The sequence below is a fragment of the Oryzias latipes genome, chromosome 13, assembly GCF_002234675.1.
Source record: "Oryzias latipes chromosome 13, ASM223467v1".
Classification (NCBI taxonomy): domain Eukaryota; kingdom Metazoa; phylum Chordata; class Actinopteri; order Beloniformes; family Adrianichthyidae; genus Oryzias; species Oryzias latipes.
In genome coordinates, this window is record NC_019871.2 from 27147202 (window position 1) to 27172218 (window position 25017).

Sequence of the window (25017 nt, forward strand, 5' to 3'; positions counted from 1 at the left end):
CCCAGGATGGAGCCTTTGGGCACCCCACATGTCAGTTTGTGCCTTTCAAAGGAAAAGTCAGTTAAATTAACAATAAGATCTCTATCTGTGAGGTAGGATTTAAACCAATTAAAAGCTGTCCCAGTAATTCCAACCATGTCGTGAAGTCTGTTTAAAGGGATAGAGTGGTCAACTGTGTCGAAGGCTGCACTCAGGTCCAGTAAGACTAAAACAGATACTTTCTTCATGTCAGCATTGGACCTGAGATCATTTAAGACCCTGACAAGTGCCATCTCTGTTGAATGATGAGATCTAAAACCAGACTGAAACTTTTCTAAAATATTATTTTCATTAATAAAACCATTTAGTTGGGTAAAAACAAGCTTTTCTAAAATTTTACTTCAAAATGACAGGTTGGATACCGGCCGGTAGTTATTGAAATTGGACACGTCTAAACCACTCTTCTTCAGAATGGGTCTCACCATGGCAGTCTTTAGGGATGCAGGGAAGACTCCAGTCTGAAGAGAGCAGTTCAAGATGTTTAAGAGCTCTTCCTCACAGGATGTGAAAACTGACTTAAAAAGTGAGGTGGGGATGAGATCAAGAGAACAGGTCTTGGTATTCATTTGGGACATCACTTGTCGGAGTTCTGCAGCATTAATCAAGACAAAACTATCGAGTTTTTTCTCATTGATAGGAGGACTGGCAGTGTAAAGGTCAACACGGGATTATTGATCCCTCCCCTGTAAGATGGATGATCTGTCATCTATCTTAGTGGTAAAGTGGACTGCAAACTCCTCACAGGTTTTACTGCTAAAGGTGGAGGGTGGGCCAAAGATTGGGTTCATTATTTTATCAATTGTGGCAAAGAGGATTTTTGGCTTTGACTGATTTTCTGCAATGAACTTTGAGAAATATTCCTGTCTTGTCTTTTTAATGGAGTTATTGTAATGCATTAGCGTGTTTCTAAAAATTTGATAATGTATTGTGAGTTTTGTTTTCCGCCAATATCGTTCTGCCTTTCTTGTCATTCTCTTACATTTCTTGGTATCTTCTGTTCTCCAAGCAGGTGGAGCTTTCTCTTTAACAGTTTGTGGTTTTAGTGGGACAACTTTGTCCAGAATTGTGGTGAGTTTATTATTAAAATGTTGAATCGATCAATCCATAGATGGATATGAAAGAGTTAGTTGCTGGTTTTCCGAATGTGGGATAAAGTTTGCAGCCACTTCAGGATTTAGACGGCGCCTTCTAATGATTCTCTCAGGGAGCTTCTCAATTATGCAGTCTTGAACTTTAAAAAACAAACGTGAATGATCAGAAATGCCCACATCCACAACAGAGGTCACTGAGGCCTTCAGGCCGTGAGTTATGATGATATCCAGAGTGTGACCTCTGTTGTGGGTGGGCACGTTCACATGCTGAACAAAATCCATAGCTGTTAAAATGTTCTTAAAATCACGGACATACATTTCCGAAGGATCATCAACATGTACGTTAAAAATCACCATTTTCCACAACCTTGAATTGACTTTTCCATCTGTCAAATACCCAGAGTTAACATGAGTGAGATGATAACAACAAATTCACTTTGATGCAGACTACTTTCTATTTTTTTTTTCTCTTTTACTTTTCAAAAAATCCAGTATTTTAAATTTAAGAATTAATATACTTAATTCTGAGAAAAACTCGTGCCTCAACGCGGTTAACTCCGCCCACCTTGAGGCGCGCCTCGGTGTGCACACATAAGCCATGGGCGTCACTTCCGGTTAAAATATCGTGTCGTGCTGGACATCTCTAAATCAAGCCACATAAAGATTGGTTAATATTTGACCTACAGTATTTATCAACACAGCAAAGAGAAAACAGAAAGGATAATAGAAGCTTCACTCCTTAAGTTTTTTTTTCTTCTTCTTTACTCCGTTGAGATGACGTTGTTTTATTTCCTTTTTCCCTAGCCGGAACTCCGAAAAGCTAGGCGGAAGGATTCGACTAGCTTCTACACAGTTTCTTTTTAAAAAGCGCTGCCGACTTTCGGGCCGCTCGTCTTCTTTGTATTTGTGAACTGTTGCCATTTGGCCTTTTGTTTTAGTGTTGGCCCTAATTTAGATGGCAAGCTTCCCGGACACTGTGAACGAAAAGGATTTAGGTGAGTACGTGTGTTTATGCAACGTGTGTATGTCCGCGCAGCCCTATTTTTCTGGGAACGTTGTTTCTCCGACTGAGACATTTGGGCAAACCCGGTTGGAAACCTGATCTTTAAATAATACGAGTTTAAAAACGTTACTTTTTATGTTATAAGGCCTTAACGGTTCTTTCTTTCTTTCTTTCTTTCTTTCTTTCTTTCTTTCTTTCTTTCTTTCTTTCTTTCTTTCTTTCTTTCTTTCTTTCTTTCTTTCTTTCTTTCTGAGTATGTCAAAAATTGGCATGCGTATATTGTACTTTAAAACGAGGTGGTTGTATTTTCTGCTGGTAAATTAAATGATCAGTAGAAAAATAAATATCTCCACTCGCAGCACATTCATTGATTGTCTGTCCTTCATCTGTTCACAGACGAACATTTTTATGTTGTTTTAAATTCTTCACACTTGGCTGTGAGGAAATAGTGTTTCCAGTGCTGCTGATAGCCTCGCCGTTTACCCAAACGCATTGGTGGTGGCTGACGTGACTGACTGCGTGCTGCCTGCAGCTCTGCGGTTTGATGTCCTCTGGTATTTGTTGTCGTCAGTCTCTGCGCGATCATGCCAGACTTTCGGAACATTTAATCATGTGCAGACAGACAGACAGAGATGTTCTGCATGGTTGCATCTTGTTGTAGTGGGTAAATGGATAAACATGAACAATAATAAGCTTTTCATTATACTATAGTAGTGTTTGCACCCATACCAAAATAATTTGTTTCCCGATAGTTATTTCAAATTATTGTACTTCCTTTCATTTTGTTGAGATGCGAAAGGTAAACAACTTTATACTCTGTACCGCAATAACATAGACCTAAAAGTCGGATAACACATGCAGCCATTTATCGATGACACTGTGCTAATTATTGATCATCACATTCAAACATGGCTATTTCAAACTGATACACTACCATTCTTATGAAGAAAATCAAACACTATTGGATATACAGAAAAAGGTGTTGATAACCAGGAATAAAGAATATTTTTTCTGATGCTGGTACATTCTTGCTTAAAAAAATTAGAAATAGATTAGTTTTTTTACTAACTATCTATCCATCTATCCATCTATCTATCCATCTATCCGTCCATCCGTCCGTCCGTCTGTCCGTCCGTGCGTCCGTCTGTCTGTCTGTCTGTCTAGCTTGATCGATCGGTAAATCGGTATCAGGGTCTTGATCGGTATTAGGGACTACTTTAACAACCCTATGATCCTGACTTCCCTATTGAAATGAACGGACCTGAATTTGAGTAAAAAATTCTTAATCTTTTCATTTGCATTGGATTATAACAGTTTTTTTAATGTTATGTAATCTTGGTTTGATGTTTGTTGTTTTGACTGCTCTTATGTACAAAAGCTTAAAACAACCAAATTGAAGGATGATATGACGAAAACCAGACCTGGCTGTCATGATTGGTCGACAATTCAGTGTAACCACAAATACGTCAATTTCTTAGAGTGGATTTATGCATGGAAAAAGGTTGAGAAAGTTAAAGCAGCTTCAGACTAAATAATGTTATTCTGCTTCATGTTACTGTAAAGTAACATGTCTTTATTGTGGTATTAATATTAAGAAGTTGTCTGAGAAGAGCAGCCGTAAAAGGCAGTCCTTGCTCAGGGTGGGTGTAGATAGGAGAAGAGGTGCTGTCTTTCTTGGCTTCCACCAAGTTTAACTGGAACAACCGGTTTACTTGGGCAGAATTAGTGTATAAGTTGTACCTGCCTACCAGCTTGCTTTCACCATCATGTTTCTTCATGAACTGTAGAAGACCACATGGCTTTTTGACATCAGGTGTTCTCTGCATCTGCCTTGCTGCAATGGAAAATTTGTTTTGTTTTGGAAAAATGGACAAGACAAATGAAAAAGTATTCATTGGTGTCAGCTGTATAAATTACAGGTTGTACAGGTTAATGTGCTAATGAAAGACAGATGTGTTTTAGCCGGAACGGTAAAAGATAAAGACAGGAAGCCAGTCATTCTGGGTTTACACATTTAAGGCAAGTTGTTTGGAGCTCAACTGCATCAGAGAACCATAGATATGAGCAGGGCCTACACTACTAAATGGCCATAGAAGTTTTTTTTTTTAACCAAGATCTAAATAAACACCTTAAAGATAGTCTGCACTTATGTGTTACAAGTATGCATAGTTCTGTTTGCACAGATCAGATCATGCTTATGATGTCACTGTTTGTTCAGCTGAAAAATATTTTAGCAAAGCCATACGTTATTTGCGTCTATCTTTATCTAACATTTTTTTTTAGGTATGACATTACCAAAAAGGTATGAGGCATTGTTAATGTTTAATTTTGTTGTTGGCAAAATTTCTCAGCATTTCCTGATCCAGTTGTTTTGTCCCCAACTCGATTCAGAATAATTTGATTGTGAATATTTGCCCAATATCTAGACCCATTCAGATACTTCAGTAACACATTTAAAAAATGAACACATTTAATAAAAGGTGTCCAGGTTGTCCCCTGTTTTTATTTTATCAAACTTATTTTGTCATTTAACACTTTGACTTTGTTTCATTTATTTAATGAAACAGTCATTTATAAAACTTCAGGGAGCTATTTATTTATTTACATTTTTATTTGACCTTATAAGACATGCTACAGTACTTTTTTTTGACATATCACAAATATAAGTCATTTAACTTATGTTGAAATTTTACTTTTTTAATATGAAAACTCTTAAGGAACTATTTATTAAACTTAAAAAAGGAAACTAAGAAAAGATGCTGCTGGGCCTGTTACTCATTGAAATTCTTGGAGCTACACTATTTATTTCAGGTCTCTAGATTACATTTTTGCACTGATTGTACCAGTGTGCCTAACTGTTTTTATTATGCGCACCAGCACGAAAGTTTGGTGCACCCACCTCCTCTACTACGTCGCATTCAACTGGGATATTTTCCATGGTCACATTCCTTTTTATTTGCTGTCAATATTGGCATTTAGACTTGAAAATGATTAACTTTCAAACAGATAAACAAAACATCCTTTATTTGAAAAAAAGTTCTACCATAATGACAAATTACACGAAAAAGTTGGTGTTTAAAGACCCACTCCAATAAAATTCATGCTTTTGGTGTTTTTGATATGTTTTTGTAGAATTTTTTTCAGGATATATAAAAGAATTTAAGAATAAAACTGCCTTTCGGAGTATTTCTTTATTCAAAGCCTGAATTAGGCTGATACTTTTTGAGCTTTGCCCACTGATTCAGAATTCTCTTCATTGCATAACTGATGCCATGTTTGCATTAGTTCAAATGCTGATTGTTGGTTGTGCCATAACAATGTTCTCAGTGAAAGAAAGTCCAGAAGTAAGAATTGATTTGAATGCCGGTTCAGAAAAGAAGTATTTGGACAGTAACTAAAATTTGCCCCAATACTTTTCAATGTAACCCTATTTGGCAGTAAGTCAAACATTTCTTGGAAGTCTTCGCTAGTTTTGCACACACCTGTAGATGGCCTATTCCTCCATGTCATGTTCTCGGAAGCCGTGATGTTGCTTTTGTTTCTTCCTTAGATTTTCTCTTGGATTGAGATCCAAACAAACGCTCTTATTCAAAAATCATAAAATGGGATTTTCCGGAGACTTTTTTTTTCACATGCTGCCTCTCACAGTTGCAGTGTACCCAAGACGAGCATTACATTATTAAAATGAGAGAATTTCCACACTGTTTTCTATTTGGTCAAACCACTTGCCATACTCTATCCTTTGAGGCATAGGAGAATGCTTTGTCTAAGTATTCAACTCATGCGGGCCTGACTACTCCCATCATCTAAGAATATTGAATGTATGTCCCTTAAGTATTACTAATTTCGTTAAATTGTATGTATTTGTTTCTTCATTTTAGGTCAAGCTAAGTTCATTGGTGAACTCCTTGTACCTACTGCTCCCTTCGATCAGAAGTCTGGGCGTGAGGCTTGGAGTGTTGCTTTTTCACCCAATGGTTCTTACTTTGCTTGGTCTCAGGGGCATCGAATAGTCAGACTCATTCCATGGACAAAATGCCTAAAGAGCTTGTGAGTATGATTAAATAAATGACTTATGGCCGAATGCATTTTTGAAGCACTTCATGATACTGTCAGTGTATCAAAGTCCTTTATGAACTTAAGTAAAGTAAAAAAACGTTCAGTGAAAATGTAAGATCTTTTTTGTACTAAATACTGTCATAGAAAAAATATTTGCCCCTTTCTAACTCGATACTAGTTTGATGGTGGTAAATGTTTGATTATCAAACAAATGCAGTAATAAGGAAGGATTAAACACAAAATGCAAGGCTTAAGGGAAGGTGTTTATTATTAATTTAAAAAAAATCACATCAACAGTGTTTTTTTGTTTATTGCACTAATAAATAATGTTTGTAAAAAAAAGTTGTCAGATCATCTTCATATTTGGTATTATTGAAAAGCCCTTCTTTTAGCTTATATATATATGTATGTGCGTATGTATGTGTGTGTGCGTTTGTGTGCGTGTGTTCATTCTGAGTTGAAATAAAAAAAACCAGAATATTGTTTTACGTTGCAAGATAAAGAATCTGGTATTGACGGTATGAGGGTTTGTAATCAGCAGGTCAACTGGGTCAATTTTAGGCCCAGACATGATCTGGTTGCAAGAAAACGGGCATCAATTGTGGATAATTGTACAAAGGACTTTGTGGCAAGGGTAGAAAAACAAAGATCAAAGAGAAAAAAAATACAATTCATTTATGTCTTATTTACATTTAAATCAAATGGTCAGTCAAGCTTACTTTTTCCATTTTCCTTTGTTTAAGCTCTATGAACCATGGTGACGAAGAAACTGTTGCTTTAAATCCTTGGAATTTGTCCCGACATAACAGTGACAGAAGTCAAACCATTACTGTGGATGATGATCCCCGTGAACATACCTTAGACTGTGGTGACATCGTTTGGAGCCTTGCCTTCGGCTCCTCTGTGCCTGAAAAAGAAAGTCGCTGTGTCAACATTGAGTGGCACCACTTCAAGTTTGGTCAGAATCATTTACTTCTAGCAACGGGCCTTAATAATGGTCGGATCAAGATTTGGGATGTTTACACTGGTAAGGACTTTCTACACAATAACACTGTCTTCATCTATACTGCTTTGTTTGGCAAGTTCAAAAACTCATTAAAACTCCTATTATGTTAATTATTATCACTTCTATTAGGGAAACTTTTGCTGAATCTGATGGATCATACTGATGTTGTGCGAGACCTGACGTTTGCTCCTGATGGCAGCCTGATGTTGGTGTCAGCATCAAGAGACAAAAGTCTTCGCGTTTGGGACCTTAAAGATGATGGTAATTACAAGTTTTTATGCACATCGTGATTCAAAGCTGACATTTGAGGTGTCAGGGAGTTTCTTGGCTTAATATTTGTATCACTGGTAATGTTTTAGTTTGAATTTTATAAAGATTTCTGTTATTACCAAGCTAGATGTGAGACTTGTTACATAGATGGTCAGTTCAAAAATCAATTTTGATTAAATTACTTAAGCCACACTGCAATTATACACAACAGTTACATTAAGAAAATGTTTATCAAGTTCTAGAGTTCCACAAATTTATAAAGATCAGACGACTAAAATAGTTTGCAACATCGCAAGTCTGCTGTGGAGAGTGGGGCTACCTTTGCAGTCCCCTGTTGGGGTTCTCCCCTGTTCTAGGTACTCCTCTGGAGCCTCTAGAGCGGGGGCCACTAACGTAATGCCCCTGAACACTTAGTTGCCTTCAAGAACCACATGAGATGCTCGAGTCGGTTCTAAAAACACCTAAAAAAGGCATCACTTAGCAGTGAACGGCATATATTTTTAACTATTCCATTTTAAATTTCACTTGGCGTGAAATCAAAAATGATTAAATAATACAACTTTAATATTAATACCTCATTTTAGACTAGGTAGTGGCAAAGATAATTGCAAAAACTGCTTAAATGGGGGAAAAATGTAATTGATGGAATCTCCTCTCTCTCTGATGTGCCAATGGGGGAAACTACCAGAGTAAAAATATCCTGTGTAAAAAACAAAAAAAACAAAAACAAATCCGCATAGCAGCAGTTCAGTGCTGGTTCGATGAAAGCTGTTCTCATGAACCTTGCTTTTTGTGCTTTTTGTTTCTCAACTCTGTTCTGATATTTGAAAGACTTGGGCAACAAGAAATTACAACAAAAGACAACAAGAAATGTCATAACTTCCAGCCAGCCACAAACCATCTGGTCTGGTCTGTTCTAGTCGTATAGAACTTTTTTGTCAAAGCACTGTAGGCACATAAATGTGCCTGCTGTGTTTTATTTCATTCTTTCTGAAAAAAAGTCACTGTAGCTCTGCATCTCTGTCTTTTAATCAATAATCAGTCTTCATTTATATAGCACTCTCCTTACTTGATGACCAAATTCGCTTCAACTTCTGCATTTCGACTGAAGCTCTGTGCACCCTCATTCTTATATGAGCCCGCCCACAATAGCTGGAAAGGGAAAGTGATTGGCTAGAATTGCAAAGAATAGAAAACAAGTGATTGACATGTCCAAAACAAAGACCCAAAATCTGCGTTTTTGTACTGAGTTGGCACTGAGTTTCAGTTCAGTGATTGTTTAAGGTACACATTATTGCTTTTTTATATAAAAAAAATCTCTTACCTTTCTCTTCCTCTGCACAAAGTGTCTCCAAACTCTCACTGACCGTAACTCACACATCAAACAGTCACATTTTGAATAGAGCCTGATGGATTCATCTAGCTGTCAAAACCCGCGGCACAATCCAACCACTTCATGTAACAGTCACATGGTACAGCCCGGCAGTGAAGCTTCGGACCTCATCATTTTCAGCTCCTCCCCTAAACGAAGCAAGCCTCGATACGCGCTTCGTGGAAACCTCTCCTCCACTACTCGGCCCCCGCCTCGAAGCCTCGAAGCAGAACATCACATTGCTTAATGAACATTAATTTTGCTATACCTACCTCTGGATTATTATACAGACAACTAGTACTGAAGACACATTACATTTGGAAAAGTCAATTAAGATTTTTAAACATCTAACAGATGTCACCCATTTGTTTTGATTTTAGACTATGCATAGGACTAACCTGACCCTAAGATGTTTGTAGTTTAATGGCTGTTTTGGTAGAAAAGCCTAATTTAAGAACTTTTTTAAACTAAAAGTCTAAATACTTTTACAGCTGTGACATTAGTCTTTGTAATTTGTCACAAATCTTTTAAAAAATAAACTAGGAAAGTTATTATTTCATAAAATTAGTTGTTGCAACTACTTCTAAACTTGATTTAACTTAACTACTCACTTGTCTCCCATAGGCAACATGGTAAAGGTTTTGCGTGGGCATCAGAATTGGGTGTATTCCAGCGCCTTTTCCCCTGACTCATCCATCTTATGCTCCGTGGGTGCAGGAAAAGCAGTACGTATTTGTTTCAAATTTGTTTCTGTTTCTTTGTTTTGATTAGCTAAAAAAATTGTTGGCTATTCCATGTGCAAATGGTTGTGAACATTATGGCTGGTTATTATTGAATTGCAAAAGTTGACACCTTTCTTGCCCTTGATTTATCACCGCTAAAGCAAAGCTTTTTGTGACTTAAGTTGAGTGATTTTGGTCGTATTTCTGATTAGAGTTTGTTGTGGATGGGAACATTGTTGTTTTCACATGCAAAACAGGCATGGCTGACGTAAAACATAACATTTGCATTACCATGCAGATGTGAAGGACTAAAGCAAAAAAATTTTCAGTCTTTAGAAATATATATTTAGTAAATAAACAACAATGAATTTACTATATAGGGTTGTATTTCAAATGGATTATTATCCCAACATCAACATGTATATAAACACAGATAACGATTTTATTGCACTTCTTGGTGTTGGTCCTAAATACGGCCATTGATTTTATAGATATCAATACTCTGCACGTTTCCATGTTTTCTTTGAAAATATTTTCCACTTGTTCCACAAGTGCAGTATTCTAATGAGAAAATCATATTGCACGTATTTTGTATATCATGGAAAACTATTTGTCAGTCTATTTTCTGCTGCACATACATGTTTTTAGGTTTCAGTTCAGTAGTCTTACCACCACTGATTCTACTTGCCCTAATTTTTTTGTTTTTCTTAGATCTAGTTTAGTAGTTTAGTTCAAATATTTTTAATGGTGGTAGTATTATTAGGCTCTTTTTGTCCCTACACTGTGTTTCTTGCTCTCCCTGTCACAGGTGGTGGCAGAGCTCAGTGTGTGATTGAATTTGAAAGGAGCGCCGCGCTGATATTTTGAGCAGCCGGTAAAAACCTTGGACGCAAAGTTCGCAATGCCCAAAGGCGTGGTCAGGGACAGCCTGGCACCTGACCCACAAGGTCAATCTGTACGTAGGTGCGGCTCTGTCTGTCTACCTCTGCTGTTGCAGTTCTTTTGTACATTTTAGTTTACACATGTCATTAAATTGGTGGTTTAATACTTCTTTCTCAGCCCTCACCCCACCTCTTAACTGAAAACCCCTAACTTCCCCCTTCCACTACCCCATTCCCATTTTCTCTCCCCAAGTAGCCTCATTTATCATCTCCACAGTTGGCCATTGTTTTTTTTTTGTTTTTTTATGTTGGTCATTTTAAATGTTATTGCTAAACCTCAAACCTCAGTTGTTAAGGTATTGGAAAACAGTTTAGATAGCTTTGCAGCTAAATTGCCTTTACTTGATGGCCAGTTAGAGCCAATAAGGCTTGTGATATTATTATTATTTAATATAATTACTTTTTGTCTATTTAATTTGGAGTATTTATTATAGTATATCAATTACTTGTATGCTTTTACAGTTCATCTATACCTAATTGTTAAAGCATTTCTTAATGAAGCCTTTTTGTACTTCAAAAACCTTTGTGTTGTGTGTATGTTTTTAAGCTATCAAGTGTAACATGTATACCATAAACAGTGTTTCTATGTACTGTCTTTTGAGATGAGGTAAAAAGACAACTCTTCTCTTTTTATTTATTTATTTCCTTTTAGGACATACAACTGTTGTGCTATTGTTTGTTTTAACTTTGTAAAGCCCCAAACTCTTAAAATCAAGGTAAAACAGAGGGTTACCAGTATACACACTATAAAAACCTGGGCACAATTTTAGGTTGTTGACAAGACAAGGGTGTATGTGACCTGCCGTCTCTCCCTGCTCAGTATTTGAATGGTTTTGTGGTTATTGACAAGTATCACACATAAGACAACCGGCCTACTGTTGTATGACTGACAGCCGCTTTTGGATCTTCAATTTTTAATGAACATCTCGGAATCACATCACTGTGGTGGTCAAAAATCTTAACCACCTGAAAGAAAGTCCAGTGTTCCTCCGCCGCCCTTCCGGGGTACCTTCCCTTGTGTAAAAGACCACCGTCGCTGTGGAAAAAGAAGCAGCAAAATCATGTACCTAAAGACTTGTTTAGGTCGTTTTACTGGACACACCAAGGCAAGGAGCTGTTAAGCGCCCGCCGGCCCTGCTTGGCCTGCCTGTGTCGCAGAGGGGTAAACCCCCGCACTCTACCTCTGTGCTGGGAAATCTGTGTATCCCAGCGGTCTGGACCATCGAAAAACACTATGAACACGCTCTGGTTTGGGCTTCTAAACGCACTATCCATTGCAAAGAAATCTTTGTATTTGAGTGACACCTCAGAACGTTTGGACTTCCTGTGTCTGACGGAGACATGGTTGCGGGAGATGGATTATATCCACCAGAATGAACTGTGCCCCTGGACTGCTCCACACTTGGTCGCTCGCCAACCAAATTTGTACCAGGAAGAACACAATATTTCAGATACTTTTCAATCAGGCTTTAAGAGAAATCATTACACTGAGACAGCTCTCTTAGGAGTTTCTAATGATGTGCTCATGACTACAGACTCGGGCCAGTGTATATCGAGCATTTTAATTGAATGATTTCATGATAACTGTGGTCTCTCTGGTTCAGTTTTAAATTGGTTTATCTTGTACCGTAGCGGAAGAACTTTCAGTGTTGGGTCCTTAATTTCTACAATGGAAACAATATCAAGGGGCGTCCTCCAGCGTTCTGTACTTGGCCCTATTTTATTTATCTTGTATATGATTCCTCTTGGGAGACTTATTAATCAGTTCAGCCACATTTCATATCAATTCTATGCGGAAGATATACAGCTTTACTGTTCTCTTCTGGAAAATCCTTAAAACAAACTACAAAATCTATTGGATTGTTTAACGAGCATTAAAACATGGCTGTGCAACATTCATTTACTCTTAAACACTCAGAAGACGGAGTCGAGTTGAGTCTCAGAAACTTCTGGGTGTTGTTTGACAAGTCTATCTCCCTGAAAGTTCACTCAAAACGTATTATAAAAAACAGGTTTTATTATCTGAGAAACATAGTGGAATGAAAAAGTATTTTATCTCGATCTGACCTGGAAACAATTATTTATGCTTTTATTTTTATTTCTTGTTTAGATTTCTGCAACTCTATTTTTACCTGTTATAACAAATTGTCACTAAATTGCCTTCAGTTCGTCCAAAACTCTGCAGCAAGGCTTTTAACCGGAACCAGTAAACAGACCCACATCACTCCTCTGTCTGCTTTACATTGGTTGCCTGTTACATTGCTAATTGATTTTAAATGTTACTTTTGAGAGCCTTGCAAGGTCATCCCCCAACGTACATCTCTAACCTTTTAACTCCATACTTTTCAACTCTGCCCTTGAGGTCTTCCAACCAACATCTTTAAATCATTTAAAAAATCTGCTTTAAGACTAGAGGGGATCTCTCCTTTCAAGCTGTTCCTCCCCGTCTTTGGAACGCCCTTTATAGTTGCTGCGTCAGATTGACTCTTGAGTCTTGTAAATCCCAGGTCAAGAAGGTTTTTTTTCAGGAGACCTTTTAGTCTGTTTTTTACTTACCATATGTTTTTACTTTTAGTAGGCCAAACTGTGTTTGGTTTGATTTTATGGTGTCTCTTTGTGATTCTGTCTGTGAGAAGTGCTATAGTAATAAAGCTATTCTGCTCTACTCTACTCTACTCTACTCTACTCTACTCTACTCTACTCTACTCTGCTCTACAAGCTGTCACTTGAGCAAGCATCATGCTTAAAATAAAATAAATCAGTTTAAACTGAAGAAAAAGGACTATTGATGCTCTCAAAGCAGGAGAAGGATAAGCAAAGTTATCAAAGCGTTTTAAAGTGTCAAGAACTGGAGTGAGAAGTATCAATTCAATGAGACCATACAGGTCAGAACAAGCCTGGCAGAGGTAGGACGTGACACATTTCAAAGACTCTGGAAAGAAACTAGTGAGAGATGAGTCTGAAGACCCCAGAACACCAAATTAGGAATTGTAGTCTCAAGAAGACCATGACTAGATTTCTGCAGAGGAATAAACTGCAAGGTTGCAGACACCTTCAAGCCAGACTAAAGTTTGCTAAGGACAATCTGAAGAAAGATCACACAGACTGGAGGCTTGTCCATTGGTTAGATTAGGCAAAATTAGAGATTTTTGGCCACAAACGTGATTTACATGCTATATATAGTATGTATAAATATACACCCATACATACCGTACATAAATGCATGTTTGTTGCATATTATTTCTGCCAAATTACAATTAAAAGCATAGGTGGGACAAGTTATTGGCCAGGGGGGTATTATAAAAAGCAGGTTATGTGAGTTATCGCAGTAAGTTTGAGGCTAAGGAAGCGGATAACCTCAGCTTTCAGTTGCAAAAACGAAAGAATGTTTCAGGGTAGGTCAAGTTGCCATAGCAATTCATACTCTGAACATAACCTGGTCTGGAGCAGGTTTAGTTGACGGTTAGTTTGTTTTCAGAGAGGTGAAGCAGCATGGCGTGTCCATTTGAAGATGATTTAGTGGATGAAGAAGCTCAGATAATACTTTTTCCACTGTGAGAGGGTGATAAGACCATGTATGGATGTTGGAAGTATAAACTTTTTACATTGATCTAACTTAATTATTTGTTTCAGTTAAGAGAAATAATTTTTTTGAGTTCAGTCAACTTAAAAATAACACGTAGTTATCAGATAGTTATTTTACCTTAATTCAAATTAATTCAATTAAGTAGGTGTAACTTTGGTGCTGCTGTTGGATTGGCAGCGCAAGGAAATGTGGGATACCATTCCCTTTGCCTGTCTGGACGGATTTGGGTTTAAGTGTGGGTTTTTGACCAAATGTGTTTAGTTGTTTAGCTGTTTTACTGTGTATTGTCTAGTTATTTGTCCTGTTATTTTTAATTCTTTCTGCACCATGAGTGAGAGGGAGGGAGAGGATGGTGAGATTATTTAGCAACACTACTGCTATGTGGTGTAAGGCTAAAGTCAGCGAAATGGTTAAATGATGTCATTTTGCAAATCCATTTTGTGTAAATCATTTTATTGTTATTAAAATGAGTATATCTACAGGCTCAAACTTAAATGACAGTTCAAGAAGTACAATAAATTAAGATGGAAAAACATTTAATTGAAGTGTAGTAATATGACATTTAGTTTGATAAATATGTCATTGAGTTGGATAGACATAAGAAATTAAGGTGAATACATTTAACTCAATTACTTGTTACCAATTGAAGTAATTCATTTAAGTTGGATAAGTTATATATGTAAGCATCACGATGAAAACAGAAATGAGATAGAAACTCATGCGTTTACTTTGTCCATTCTTTTTCTCCAAGCAGAAACTCTTTCTTTTGCTGATGGAGCCAAATTCCTTTTTTTATCGACGTATAATCTTCATATGCCATCATTAAGATCTCAGACTCCGTCTCACTGAAGCGCTCTCTTTTTATCTCCACGCGTTTCCATGGTGACTCTGGAAATCGGCGATCTATTGAGAATGTCTTTATGTTCCTGCTGTGCACGCGCATTAAGTCAGGGTTACCAAGTCGAGCGTAATTACGCCAACTCATATCCGGTCTTTTGGAACCAACATACCCAGAGTAAGCAAGTTCAGGTGGATTTCAGCCAGAGTTCAGGCTTAAAGTCAGGCTAGTTTAAACATGCTTTCTGGAATACCCCCCTGGAGTCTGCATTCCAAAGAGTGATTAAAACATAATAATAATAATAATAATAATGGGTTAGATTTATCTGCGCTTTTTCTTGTTGCTCAAAGCGCTTACAATGTGTCTATTATTTATTTACTCCTCATTCATATTTGGTGATGGCAACTACTGATGTAGCCTCAGCTAACCTGGGGCAGACTGACAGAGGCGTGGCTGCCAGTTTGCGTCTACGACCCCTCTGACCATCACCGGGACAGTCATACAGTGGAGCCACACTGGAGGCAAGAAGGGTGACAGAACGACAGCTGGCTTGGGGGAGCGGGGTTCGAACTGCAGACCCTTCGGTCATTGGACTACCTGCTCTACCACCTAAGACAGTGTTTTCTTTCACAAAAATGAGCATCAATAATTCAGGTTTACGTTAGTGGCAGGGAAAAAAGGACTTTTTTTTTACTTTAAATATTTGCTAGTCCTACTAGTTACTAGTTAAAGACTTCCAGACTCGGACTAGTGTATAAAAACTCGTATCTTTATGCAAGTGTGTGTGAATGCTGAGGTATACCATAAGACTTACTGTAGTTAAAAGTGCAATTTTTTGTGACAAAAGATTTGTGTTAATAAATAATTGTAGATTTATTTGAAGAAAGTTGTTTAACAAATTTCCTAAAAATGGTTCTACTGCTTATCTATCACATACTTCCTCCACTTTTGATAAGAGTGAAATCATGTGACATCACAGGCCTGTAGTTACTGGCCTGATTGGATGGAAACATGAAAGGGAGTTGAAGGAAACAAATGGAAACAGAGGTTAAGTTTGGTTACATTTTAGAATGTCTCAAGTGAAGCAACATGTGAGAACATGTGAACTACACAAGCAAAAGGAAATCAACACGTGATCCAGGTTCAGAGCAATATTTGTGTAGGACTATGATAGCTCTAAAGTACAGTACCTTTCCCTCATTTGTAAAAATAAAATAAAAATCTGCAATAGCTGAAATCTACAAATTAGGATTGTAGATGTTTTAAAACTGTAAAACATCTCACTGCACACTTTTATCAGCTAGACCTCGAAAAACTCTGAAAGTTTAAACTTTCATCAAAAGATTTGTCCCATATGAAAACAAACAACTGCTCGGGAATGAAAATATGGGACAGAGGCAAGTGATTGACAGTGGTCTACAGCCAATCACAGAGCATGGTGCACTGTGGAGGAAATAAACAATCAAAGTGTCACCAAAAAATTCTGCAAAGCAGTGTGGGTGTGAAAAGTTAACTAACAATATAGAAAGGGACCACTGTTCACTGTGGAGGTAATAAGTACTTAATCCTTTGCTGGTTTTGCAGATTTGCCCACTTAAAAAGAAATCAACAGTTTGTCATCTTAACAGTAGGTTCATTTAAACACTGATAGATAGAAAATCACTAAAATAAAACGAAATTGACTTTAAAGAATTTAAATAAATGTATTTGCATTTCATTGAGGGAAAAAAGTATTTGATTGGTTCTGGTTCATGCAGACGAGTTAGACTCTCCTAATCAACCTGTCACCTGAACTGAAGACGCCTGTTTGAACTAATCACCTGTAGAAAAGACACCTGTCCACAGAATCAGTCAATTGGTCAGACTCCAAACTCTCCAACATGGGAAAGACTAAAGAGCTTTCAGTGGATTTAAGAAAGAAAGATTGTAGACCTGCACCAGAATGGACTACAAGACCATCAACAAGAAGCTGGGGGTTAAGGTGGCAACTGTTGGTGCAACATGACCTTCAATCCACCTATGGGTCTGGGGCTCCAAACCAGATCTGACCTGGTGGGGTCTCCATGATCATGAGAACAGAGGGAAATCGGCCTAAGACACCACAGCAGGAGTTAGTTGATGATCTCAAAGCAGCTGGAACCACAGTCACAGAGAAAACCATTGGGAATACTTTACGCTGCACTGGTTGAAACATTTTGCAGTGGTGGTAGAGAAGAAAAATCTTTATCTGTCATCGTCACAAGTACAATGAAATTAAAAAAGTACTCCCACTTATGAAGACACATGTGCAGACCCGCCTGAAGTTTAATAATGAACACTTTCATGATTTAGACAGTGATTGGGTGAAGGTGCTGTAGTCAGTTCAAACCAAAACTGGGCTCTTTGGTATTAACTCAACCTGTCATGTTTGGAGGAAGCTTGTGATCCCCAAGAACACCATCTCCACTGTCAAGCATCGAGGAGGATTCTACAGTATATGCTTTGGGGTTGTTTTTCTGCACAGGGCTACTTCACCGTATGGATGGGAGGAGCCACGTAATGAAAAAATGGTGGATGGGTCTTCCAACAAGATTATGACCCAGAACATGCAGCCAAGGCAACCAAGGAATGGCTGAAGAACATCATCAAGGTCATGGAGTGGTCCACCCAGTCTCTGTACCTCAATCCTATAGAAAACCCAGGAGAGAGCTGAAGCTCAGAGTTGCCCAGTGACAGCCATCAAATCTGAATGAGTCATTTGTAAAAAAAAAAAGAGTGGACCAAAATTCCTCCTGATATATGGAGAAACCTGCTCATCAACTACAAGAAACTATGACCTTTGTGCTGCTTTGCAACAAAGTACCAGATCTTTTCAGCAAGACAGTTCAATTACTCATAAAATTCAATGAAATGCTACTCAATTTAAATAAATTCTTTAAAGTTATTGTCCTATTATTGTTTTTGTATTGAATTACTGATTTTAACATTAACTTTGGTTGTAAATAATAATTACGGAGTTCAAATGAATGTAGCAACTCTTGGTTTCATGTTTCAGATAGCTAACCTATTTTAAGATTTTAGCTGTTAAGTTTCATAATTCAACCCAGCTTGTTTTCCATCTGTGAAGGTGAGACCATGTGATTTAAGAGCCGTAAGGCAGTGGTTACCCTCTATAGAGGTACATGACTGTACTGCAGCATACTTTGTGCATATCAATTTAAATCTGAGCTCCTAATTAGTGAGATAAGTAACAAAGTTGTAATGTTCTTAATATTTATTATTTGTTAAGTCATTTCATAAGCTACAGCGATCTTTTCTTTAACTTGCAGGTGTTCCTGTGGAACATGGATAAGTACACGTTGATTCAGAAGCTGGAGGGACACCACAATGATGTGGTGTCCTGTGAGTTTTCACCAGATGGTGCATTGTTGGCCACTGCCTCTTATGACACTAGGGTCATAGTATGGGACCACCACAACGCCACCATTCTTCTAGAATTGGGGTAAGAAAATATTTACATTAACACTATTTTAAAAGCTTTGGGTACATTACAATGATTATTATGGTCCGCAGCAGTCACTGACTGCAAGGTGCGAATCAGCTTTCACTGGTTTACACAGGTGGGTGGGCAGAGTTTTATGCCGGATGCCCTTCCTGACGCAACTCTGGGGTTGTCCCCGGGCTGGGGACTGCCACAGGGGGACACAGACTTGTGCCCCCTTGTGGCTACATAGTTAGACAGTAGTGCGAAGGACCTTGCCCTTTTAGCAGCTAATATGCCTGCAGAATAATCAACACAGCTATTCTTTTGTTCTGGGAAAGAAATATAAACAAATATGTGGGCCATTAAAATGAGATCATAAGTTATAATTAAAAGAAAATGTCTCTTTTAAAAAAAACACAAAAACACAACTTTCTAAGTTGTAAATAAAAATAGTAAATTTTTGCTTGCAAAATCTTATGTGTTGTCAAAATCTGTGTCTGGTGATGACTTCTATTTTCCATTTGCAGTCTTCATAAACCTGTTGAATTTCATCCCGTTTCACCCAACTCTTATCAGATTTATTCTTTGAAATCTCGCTTTCTCTCATTTTTGTGTTCTAAACTCTGAGCTCAGAGTTACAAATGTGGCACAAAACATGTTTTGCATGTCTTTGAGTCAGCAGGGCTGGCCCTGAGCTGGATGGCACCCACTGTGAAAAGGGGTTTTGGCACCCCCTACTGCCCAGAACAGGAACAACATAGCTAACTGGATAAATGTATTTAAACACAGAAAACAAAAACACAATTCTCAAAACGTAAACAATAACCACTTATAACTAGTATTTGAAATTACACAAGTTTACTTTCATAGAGTAAATCAAACTAAAATGCCAAAAAATATGTATAAAGATTTAAAGTAACATACTAAGACAGTAGTGCATCTGTAAAAACATTTATCATTTTATACATTTATAAATATTCAACAAAATTATCACAACCTCAATAAAACCTAGGTCATATATCTCAAAATGCCACACCGTAGTGGCATTTATAACCAGGAGGCCGTTTCATTTTTTTTCTTACTTTCTTTTTATTTCCTTTTAAACACACAGTTTAAATATACAAGAAAAAGCAGAAGGAACAGTAAAAAAAGATTTGCAAAGCAAAAAAAAAAAAAAAAAAAAATATGAAATGCCTTGGGTTGCTTGGCTCTATAGGTTTTTTTATAAAATTATCCAAGTCCTTATAATGTCATTTTGTAGTTAGTCCATTTCTCCCATCTTTTTTGACAAACATCTTCTTGAGTTCTTATCCTATAATTCAACAATTCCATCACATGTAATTAGCAGTTTCATTTTTACACGCCGCGCAGCGGCCGTGGAGGTTCTAAGAAAAATTTGAATGAAATAGTCACTAAAATATTTTTGGACGTTGGTGAGTGGGTGCCTGGGCACATTTAGAGGTCACGCAGTGGCGGTCCAGTGACAGGCGGGTGGCAGGAAGGCAGCAACGCGATAATTGACTGACAGAGAGTCTCCAAGGAGCTCAAAATCGTCTGATGATCGGCCGATTTAAGATGTTTTTTAAAATCACTTTCACAAGTAAATTAAGTAAAATTGACATGAAATTGTAAACAACCTTCCATATTTATTATAAGAGAAAAATTTTGTTCACTTTTAAAGTAAACATGTAAATAACTAAGACCATTTAACAATGGAAACTCAAAATTGATAAATCAAACTTACAAACTAAGATAACTGGTCAGGACTGTTATTGAGCTGAACTTATTTTCTTCAAAAGCAAAAAGTTAAATGATGTGAAATATTCTTGCAGGAAATGTGTCTAATTAGATTACAGTCTTATGTGGGCTAAAGGAAAGCACAGATCCTTTTTAGGTGTCCTTCATGCGTCTTTGTTTTCCATTTTTGACATCCAAAAAGACAGTGCAGTCCTGTGACTTTAACCAACAGTTCCTGAGGAATGTTGGAATGTGATGATGAGCCCAGATTAGCAGCATTTTGTAATTGTCGCTTACAGTCCAAGGGAGGAAGACAGAGTGTCATAAATTGAGAGGTTGAGGAAATAACCGCATTATTGGACATAATGATTTATTAGGTCTGGCCCTCAAGAAGAGCTGCTGAATCTATGCTGATTTATTAGAATAGAATGATGAGCCCCAGGTGGAGAAGGTAATCACACCAAAGTTGTGACTAGGCATGCTAAAGTGTAGCTGCAAAACTTCAAATATACTAAAATCTAATATTTGTTTGTCAGAATTTAACTATAACTTCTACTAACTACTGAGCATTTGCCACTTCTCTCCAGCCACCTCTTCCCTCCTCCCTCACCCATTTTTGCTGGAGGGGCAAATGACCGTTGGGTTCGTTCTGTGAGTTTCAGCCCTGATGGTCGCCACATTGCTAGCATTACTGATGACCGGTAAGAAACTGATTGACAGCCGTCATGTTCAAATAAATGTTTGTGTTGAAAATGTGTTTCTTCTTATTCTACTTAGTTACTATTTCATACTTTGATTAATATATGTGCATATATATATTTTTAGACTGATTCGTTTTTGGAGTATTGAGGAAAAGGCTCCTCAGGCTATTGCTTTTCTTTCTAATGGACTCTGCTGCTCCTTTTCAACCGATGGGAAAGTCCTAGCTGCTGGGTACGACGACAGAAACACAGAATTCAAACACACTGTCAGGTTTTTTTTTGGTCTTCTGTATTACTAATTTAGTCTGTGGAAATGTTTTAGGACTCGTGATGGGAGCGTGCACTTCTGGGAGTGTCCCCGAAGCATTGCTAGTCTGCAGCATGTGTGTAGGATGGCTCTTCGTAGGATCATGACAACTCAGCAGGTGGAGGCTTTGGCAATTCCAACACCACTCCAAGACTATCTCACCTACCGAATGGTTTAACTGTCTGCTACAACTGACTTATGCACTTAATTATGTGGAAAAACAAACTGTTTTTGATTTTCCAAAGTCCTTTATTATTAAATAATAGCAAAAGAAAAAATTGGCCTCACTTCACATTGAAATAAATTACACTCCATTGCAGAGAGACAGGAAAAGGTAAGCTACAAACCTGGGCAAAAACCCCAACAAAACAATTTACACCAATGAAGCCATTGAAAAAGAAAACTCAATGGAAGGTCACCCCCAAGGCCAAACAAAACTCCCTCTAGAGCCCATACACAGTTTAACTTTTGAAGGTCGCCAATCATCTGAAAGTAAGTCAACTCAACATTCAGACGGCTTCTGAGAAGAGAACAAAACATGAAAAGGAAGTCCATGCAACCAACGGACGGTTAACGATTCTTCCTTGTCAACCAAGTTAAGACGTTAAGAATTTGCAAAAAGGAAATTAAGAATCGTACTAACATGTTTCCTCTGCACTGTCTATCTTGAACCAAAAATAAACGATGGGAAAGAAAACACCTCCCCAAGCCTGCGACACCAGCCTGCCAGAATACCAAACAAACCCCTTCACCTGTCACACCGAGTAACTAAATGTGCAAGAGGTTCCAATGCCTCGCAAAAATAAAAATTCTCTGCTTGAGTTGGAACAGCGTGTGTTCTGTTATCTGTAGTTACAGCACAGTGACCAATTCTCCCCAGGAGATCAGCTGTGCGCTCTCAACAGTTGTACAGAGACCAGTAGTGTCCTTTCAGAGTACAGTCTGCGCTAAAATCCTCAAACCACTCAGATGCTCTCATGTCCTTCAGCGACTTAAGATGTCTGACTTTCACACATCTGCTGTACAGAGTCTTTTTAGCCATCGTCCGAAGTTCTCCATCAACCCCACATGGACTTCGAACCACCCCAGGCATGAAAGCCACTGGTCTGGATGTGACATCAACTAAAAAGGGAGGTGTGACAAATCCAGTGCTTACCAATCCAAAAGAAATCGCTATGGAAGTGCTGCACCTTTGCAAGTAGATCCCAGGGAGGGAATGGAAACCGTATGGTGTACCAAAGCATCAAGGCCACGAGATTATTGGTTATCAGGGTACTACAGTCTGATCTCCTTTCTCATTTTGTCATGTTTCTTAAGCCTCTTCCAAATTTTAATGACAAGAAAGTGGTCACCCAAAAACTTCATCCAAAAACAAGAGGATAAATGTGTAAACATCATCACCTTGAAGGATTCTCTTCTATAGAGGAGGTATTGGATTCGGCATCATACTGATCACGTCCACTCATACCACCCTGACTACAACCAACATCCAAATCCCAACCTACACCTTCAGATCTATCAGCTGTCATCATATTAACATCCATAGCAGCAACAGCAGAACCCTGTCCACATGCAGTACTCTGCTCCACATGAGTGCCTTCTGCAGGAGGGGGACAGACCATTACACTATCACGTGCAACATCGCACAGACGCCAACAAGCCTAAACAGGAAGGAAGCCTAAAGCCATGCAATGCAATGTCTCATTTATCTCTGTATTCTCTGTCACAGTCACACAGCCTTTGCTTTATCAAACAAATACAAGACTTTATCGTATATAGATACAAGTGTGTGCTTCTATTTTTTTTATTCTTTAGTTTGAAAGCTACTGTGGGCAGAGGATACCATAAGTCATCTTATGTTAGCCTTTTCACTTTGAGGTCGTTCAAGTGTTTTTCTGTCTTAACCTCGTGCAGTTTTCACGTTTATCGGCGTAAATACAGCTATAATCACCAAGTAAGTAAAACAACCAATGTAAAACGTAAATAAATGAAGTTTACTTCCTTGATTTAATCTTTTGGGGTTTTTCTCTTGACAGTCTCTTGTGAAAGATTATTGTGCCAAGCTGTCACACCTAGAACATTTTTTGGGAACAACTGTTAGATGCATTATTCATGCAAGCATTTTCCATTTATTTCCTTCACTGTCCTAAAGATTGCAAGGTCAACCAATAAAGTTACTAACACTAATGTAATTAAGCGTTATAGCAAATGCTCTCCAAGAAGTCTGACCGTATTCTCTGTTATGCTCTTTCTGTAATTAATTTTAGAATTTTTTTTCATGAAGCTGTCCTCACTAAAAACCTATTTTTGGAGACATCCATTTTACATGTACATTTAAAAAAAAAACCACGGCCTTCAACACAAAAGTGTGAATCATTTTTCATAGTGAGACAAACCCTACACGTTATAGATACTTTTATGCATTTTAAAAAAAAAGATAGACAAATACATGACTTGTGGATAACCCCCATAGTTGCATTGCATACGTCATTTCAGATCTGTAATCATCAACATTTTCCCTGTTAACTTAGGTTATAAACACTTCACTCAACTCTTTGATGCCAATAAATCATTTTAAAATCCAACATATCAAGACAAGAGTAGAAGGATCTAAACAATAGTCTGCTTTCATTGGATATTTGCTAGAACCCAAAAACACATTTTAAATGGTTTATGCAGATGCATGGACACCACTTTTACTGGGATATGTGGAGGAAATTTGGCTACAGACTAATGCTTACTGTACTTAACATGGTGTACATTAAGGATTGTTCACATTTTGATTGAAAAGAAAACCATCAGCAAGATGGAGCAATCAGTGAACCTGTAAAATATCCAGTGTATGAATGTAATAAAGCTTCTACAATCTTTTTTGGTTTTAATATTTTAATAAAGGCCTTTTACATGGAAAATGTGGTTTCCAAACTCCCTTTTCAACATATTGTTCGGTGCTGATCCTTTTTTTGGAAAACCAGTTGTACTTATTGAATCAAAGATCATGATCAGAGCCCACAGTGGTTTTCTGTTTACAGACCAGTCATTTTAAGGTGGTAATGGACAGTAGTTGGAGTGTTTACTGATACAGTAAATCATTTTATATCATTTAATACCTCGGTGTTGGGTAAATACTGAATGACATTGTAATTAAATTACTTTACTTATTACCTAGTTTAAAAAGTAATTCACTACTTTACTTTTTTTCAACTCGCATACATATTCTCACGGGGAAAATAGCTAGCACAAACAAGATACCTTACATAGTTTCCACAAGGCCAATCATGTATTTTAGCACCACCTGATTAATTTCACCATATGAACATGAAACGATGTACATTGTATAGTAGCCAACAAAGTGTATAGATTGCTCTTTGATACTAGGGCAGTGGAAAGCAGTTCTTTAGGACAAAACTTGCACTGAAATGAAATATTTTTGCTTTAGGTTACAGCAAATTGGAAACAATCCAAACATGTAGTTGCCGAATGATTCAAGAGACAACATCAGAGGCAACTATTTACACAAATGTAATTGTTTGATTAGTTTCACTGCAGCAAAATGAGAGCGATGAAGTGATGAGGTTTTCTGTTGTCTAGTAATTCCAATCTAATTACCAACATTTGAAACGTAATTTGTTTTGTTACTCTATTATGACAAAAGTAATTAAACTAATTCACTACTTTACAATCCATTACCCCACACCCCACCACCCAACACTGAATATTGTCCATATTTAGTGGTGTGCTGCTATGATTGAAATTGGGTGGACTCATGGGTAAATGTGACCCACTTTAGGCTTCATTGAGCCCATTTACATACCCATTAAAAATAGGCCACTGAGATTACACCAATCTGTACAATTTGTCCTTGGATTTGTGATTTAAAAA

The 25017-nt window shown here is 37.6% G+C and overlaps 1 protein-coding gene across 1 annotated transcript; it reads left to right on the forward strand.

Annotated features, from left to right (window-relative positions):
• The first annotated feature begins 1735 nt into the window (after positions 1-1735).
• wsb1 (WD repeat and SOCS box containing 1) lies at positions 1736-24047 on the forward strand. Its single transcript, XM_004075868.4, has 9 exons — positions 1736-2125; positions 6015-6183; positions 6936-7219; positions 7328-7459; positions 9465-9565; positions 18236-18408; positions 20715-20828; positions 20953-21060; positions 21151-24047. The coding sequence occupies exons 1-9, from the start codon at positions 2086-2088 to the stop codon at positions 21311-21313; spliced, it is 1284 nt and encodes a 427-aa protein (XP_004075916.1). The 5' UTR covers positions 1736-2085; the 3' UTR covers positions 21314-24047.
• The last annotated feature ends 970 nt before the right edge of the window (positions 24048-25017 follow it).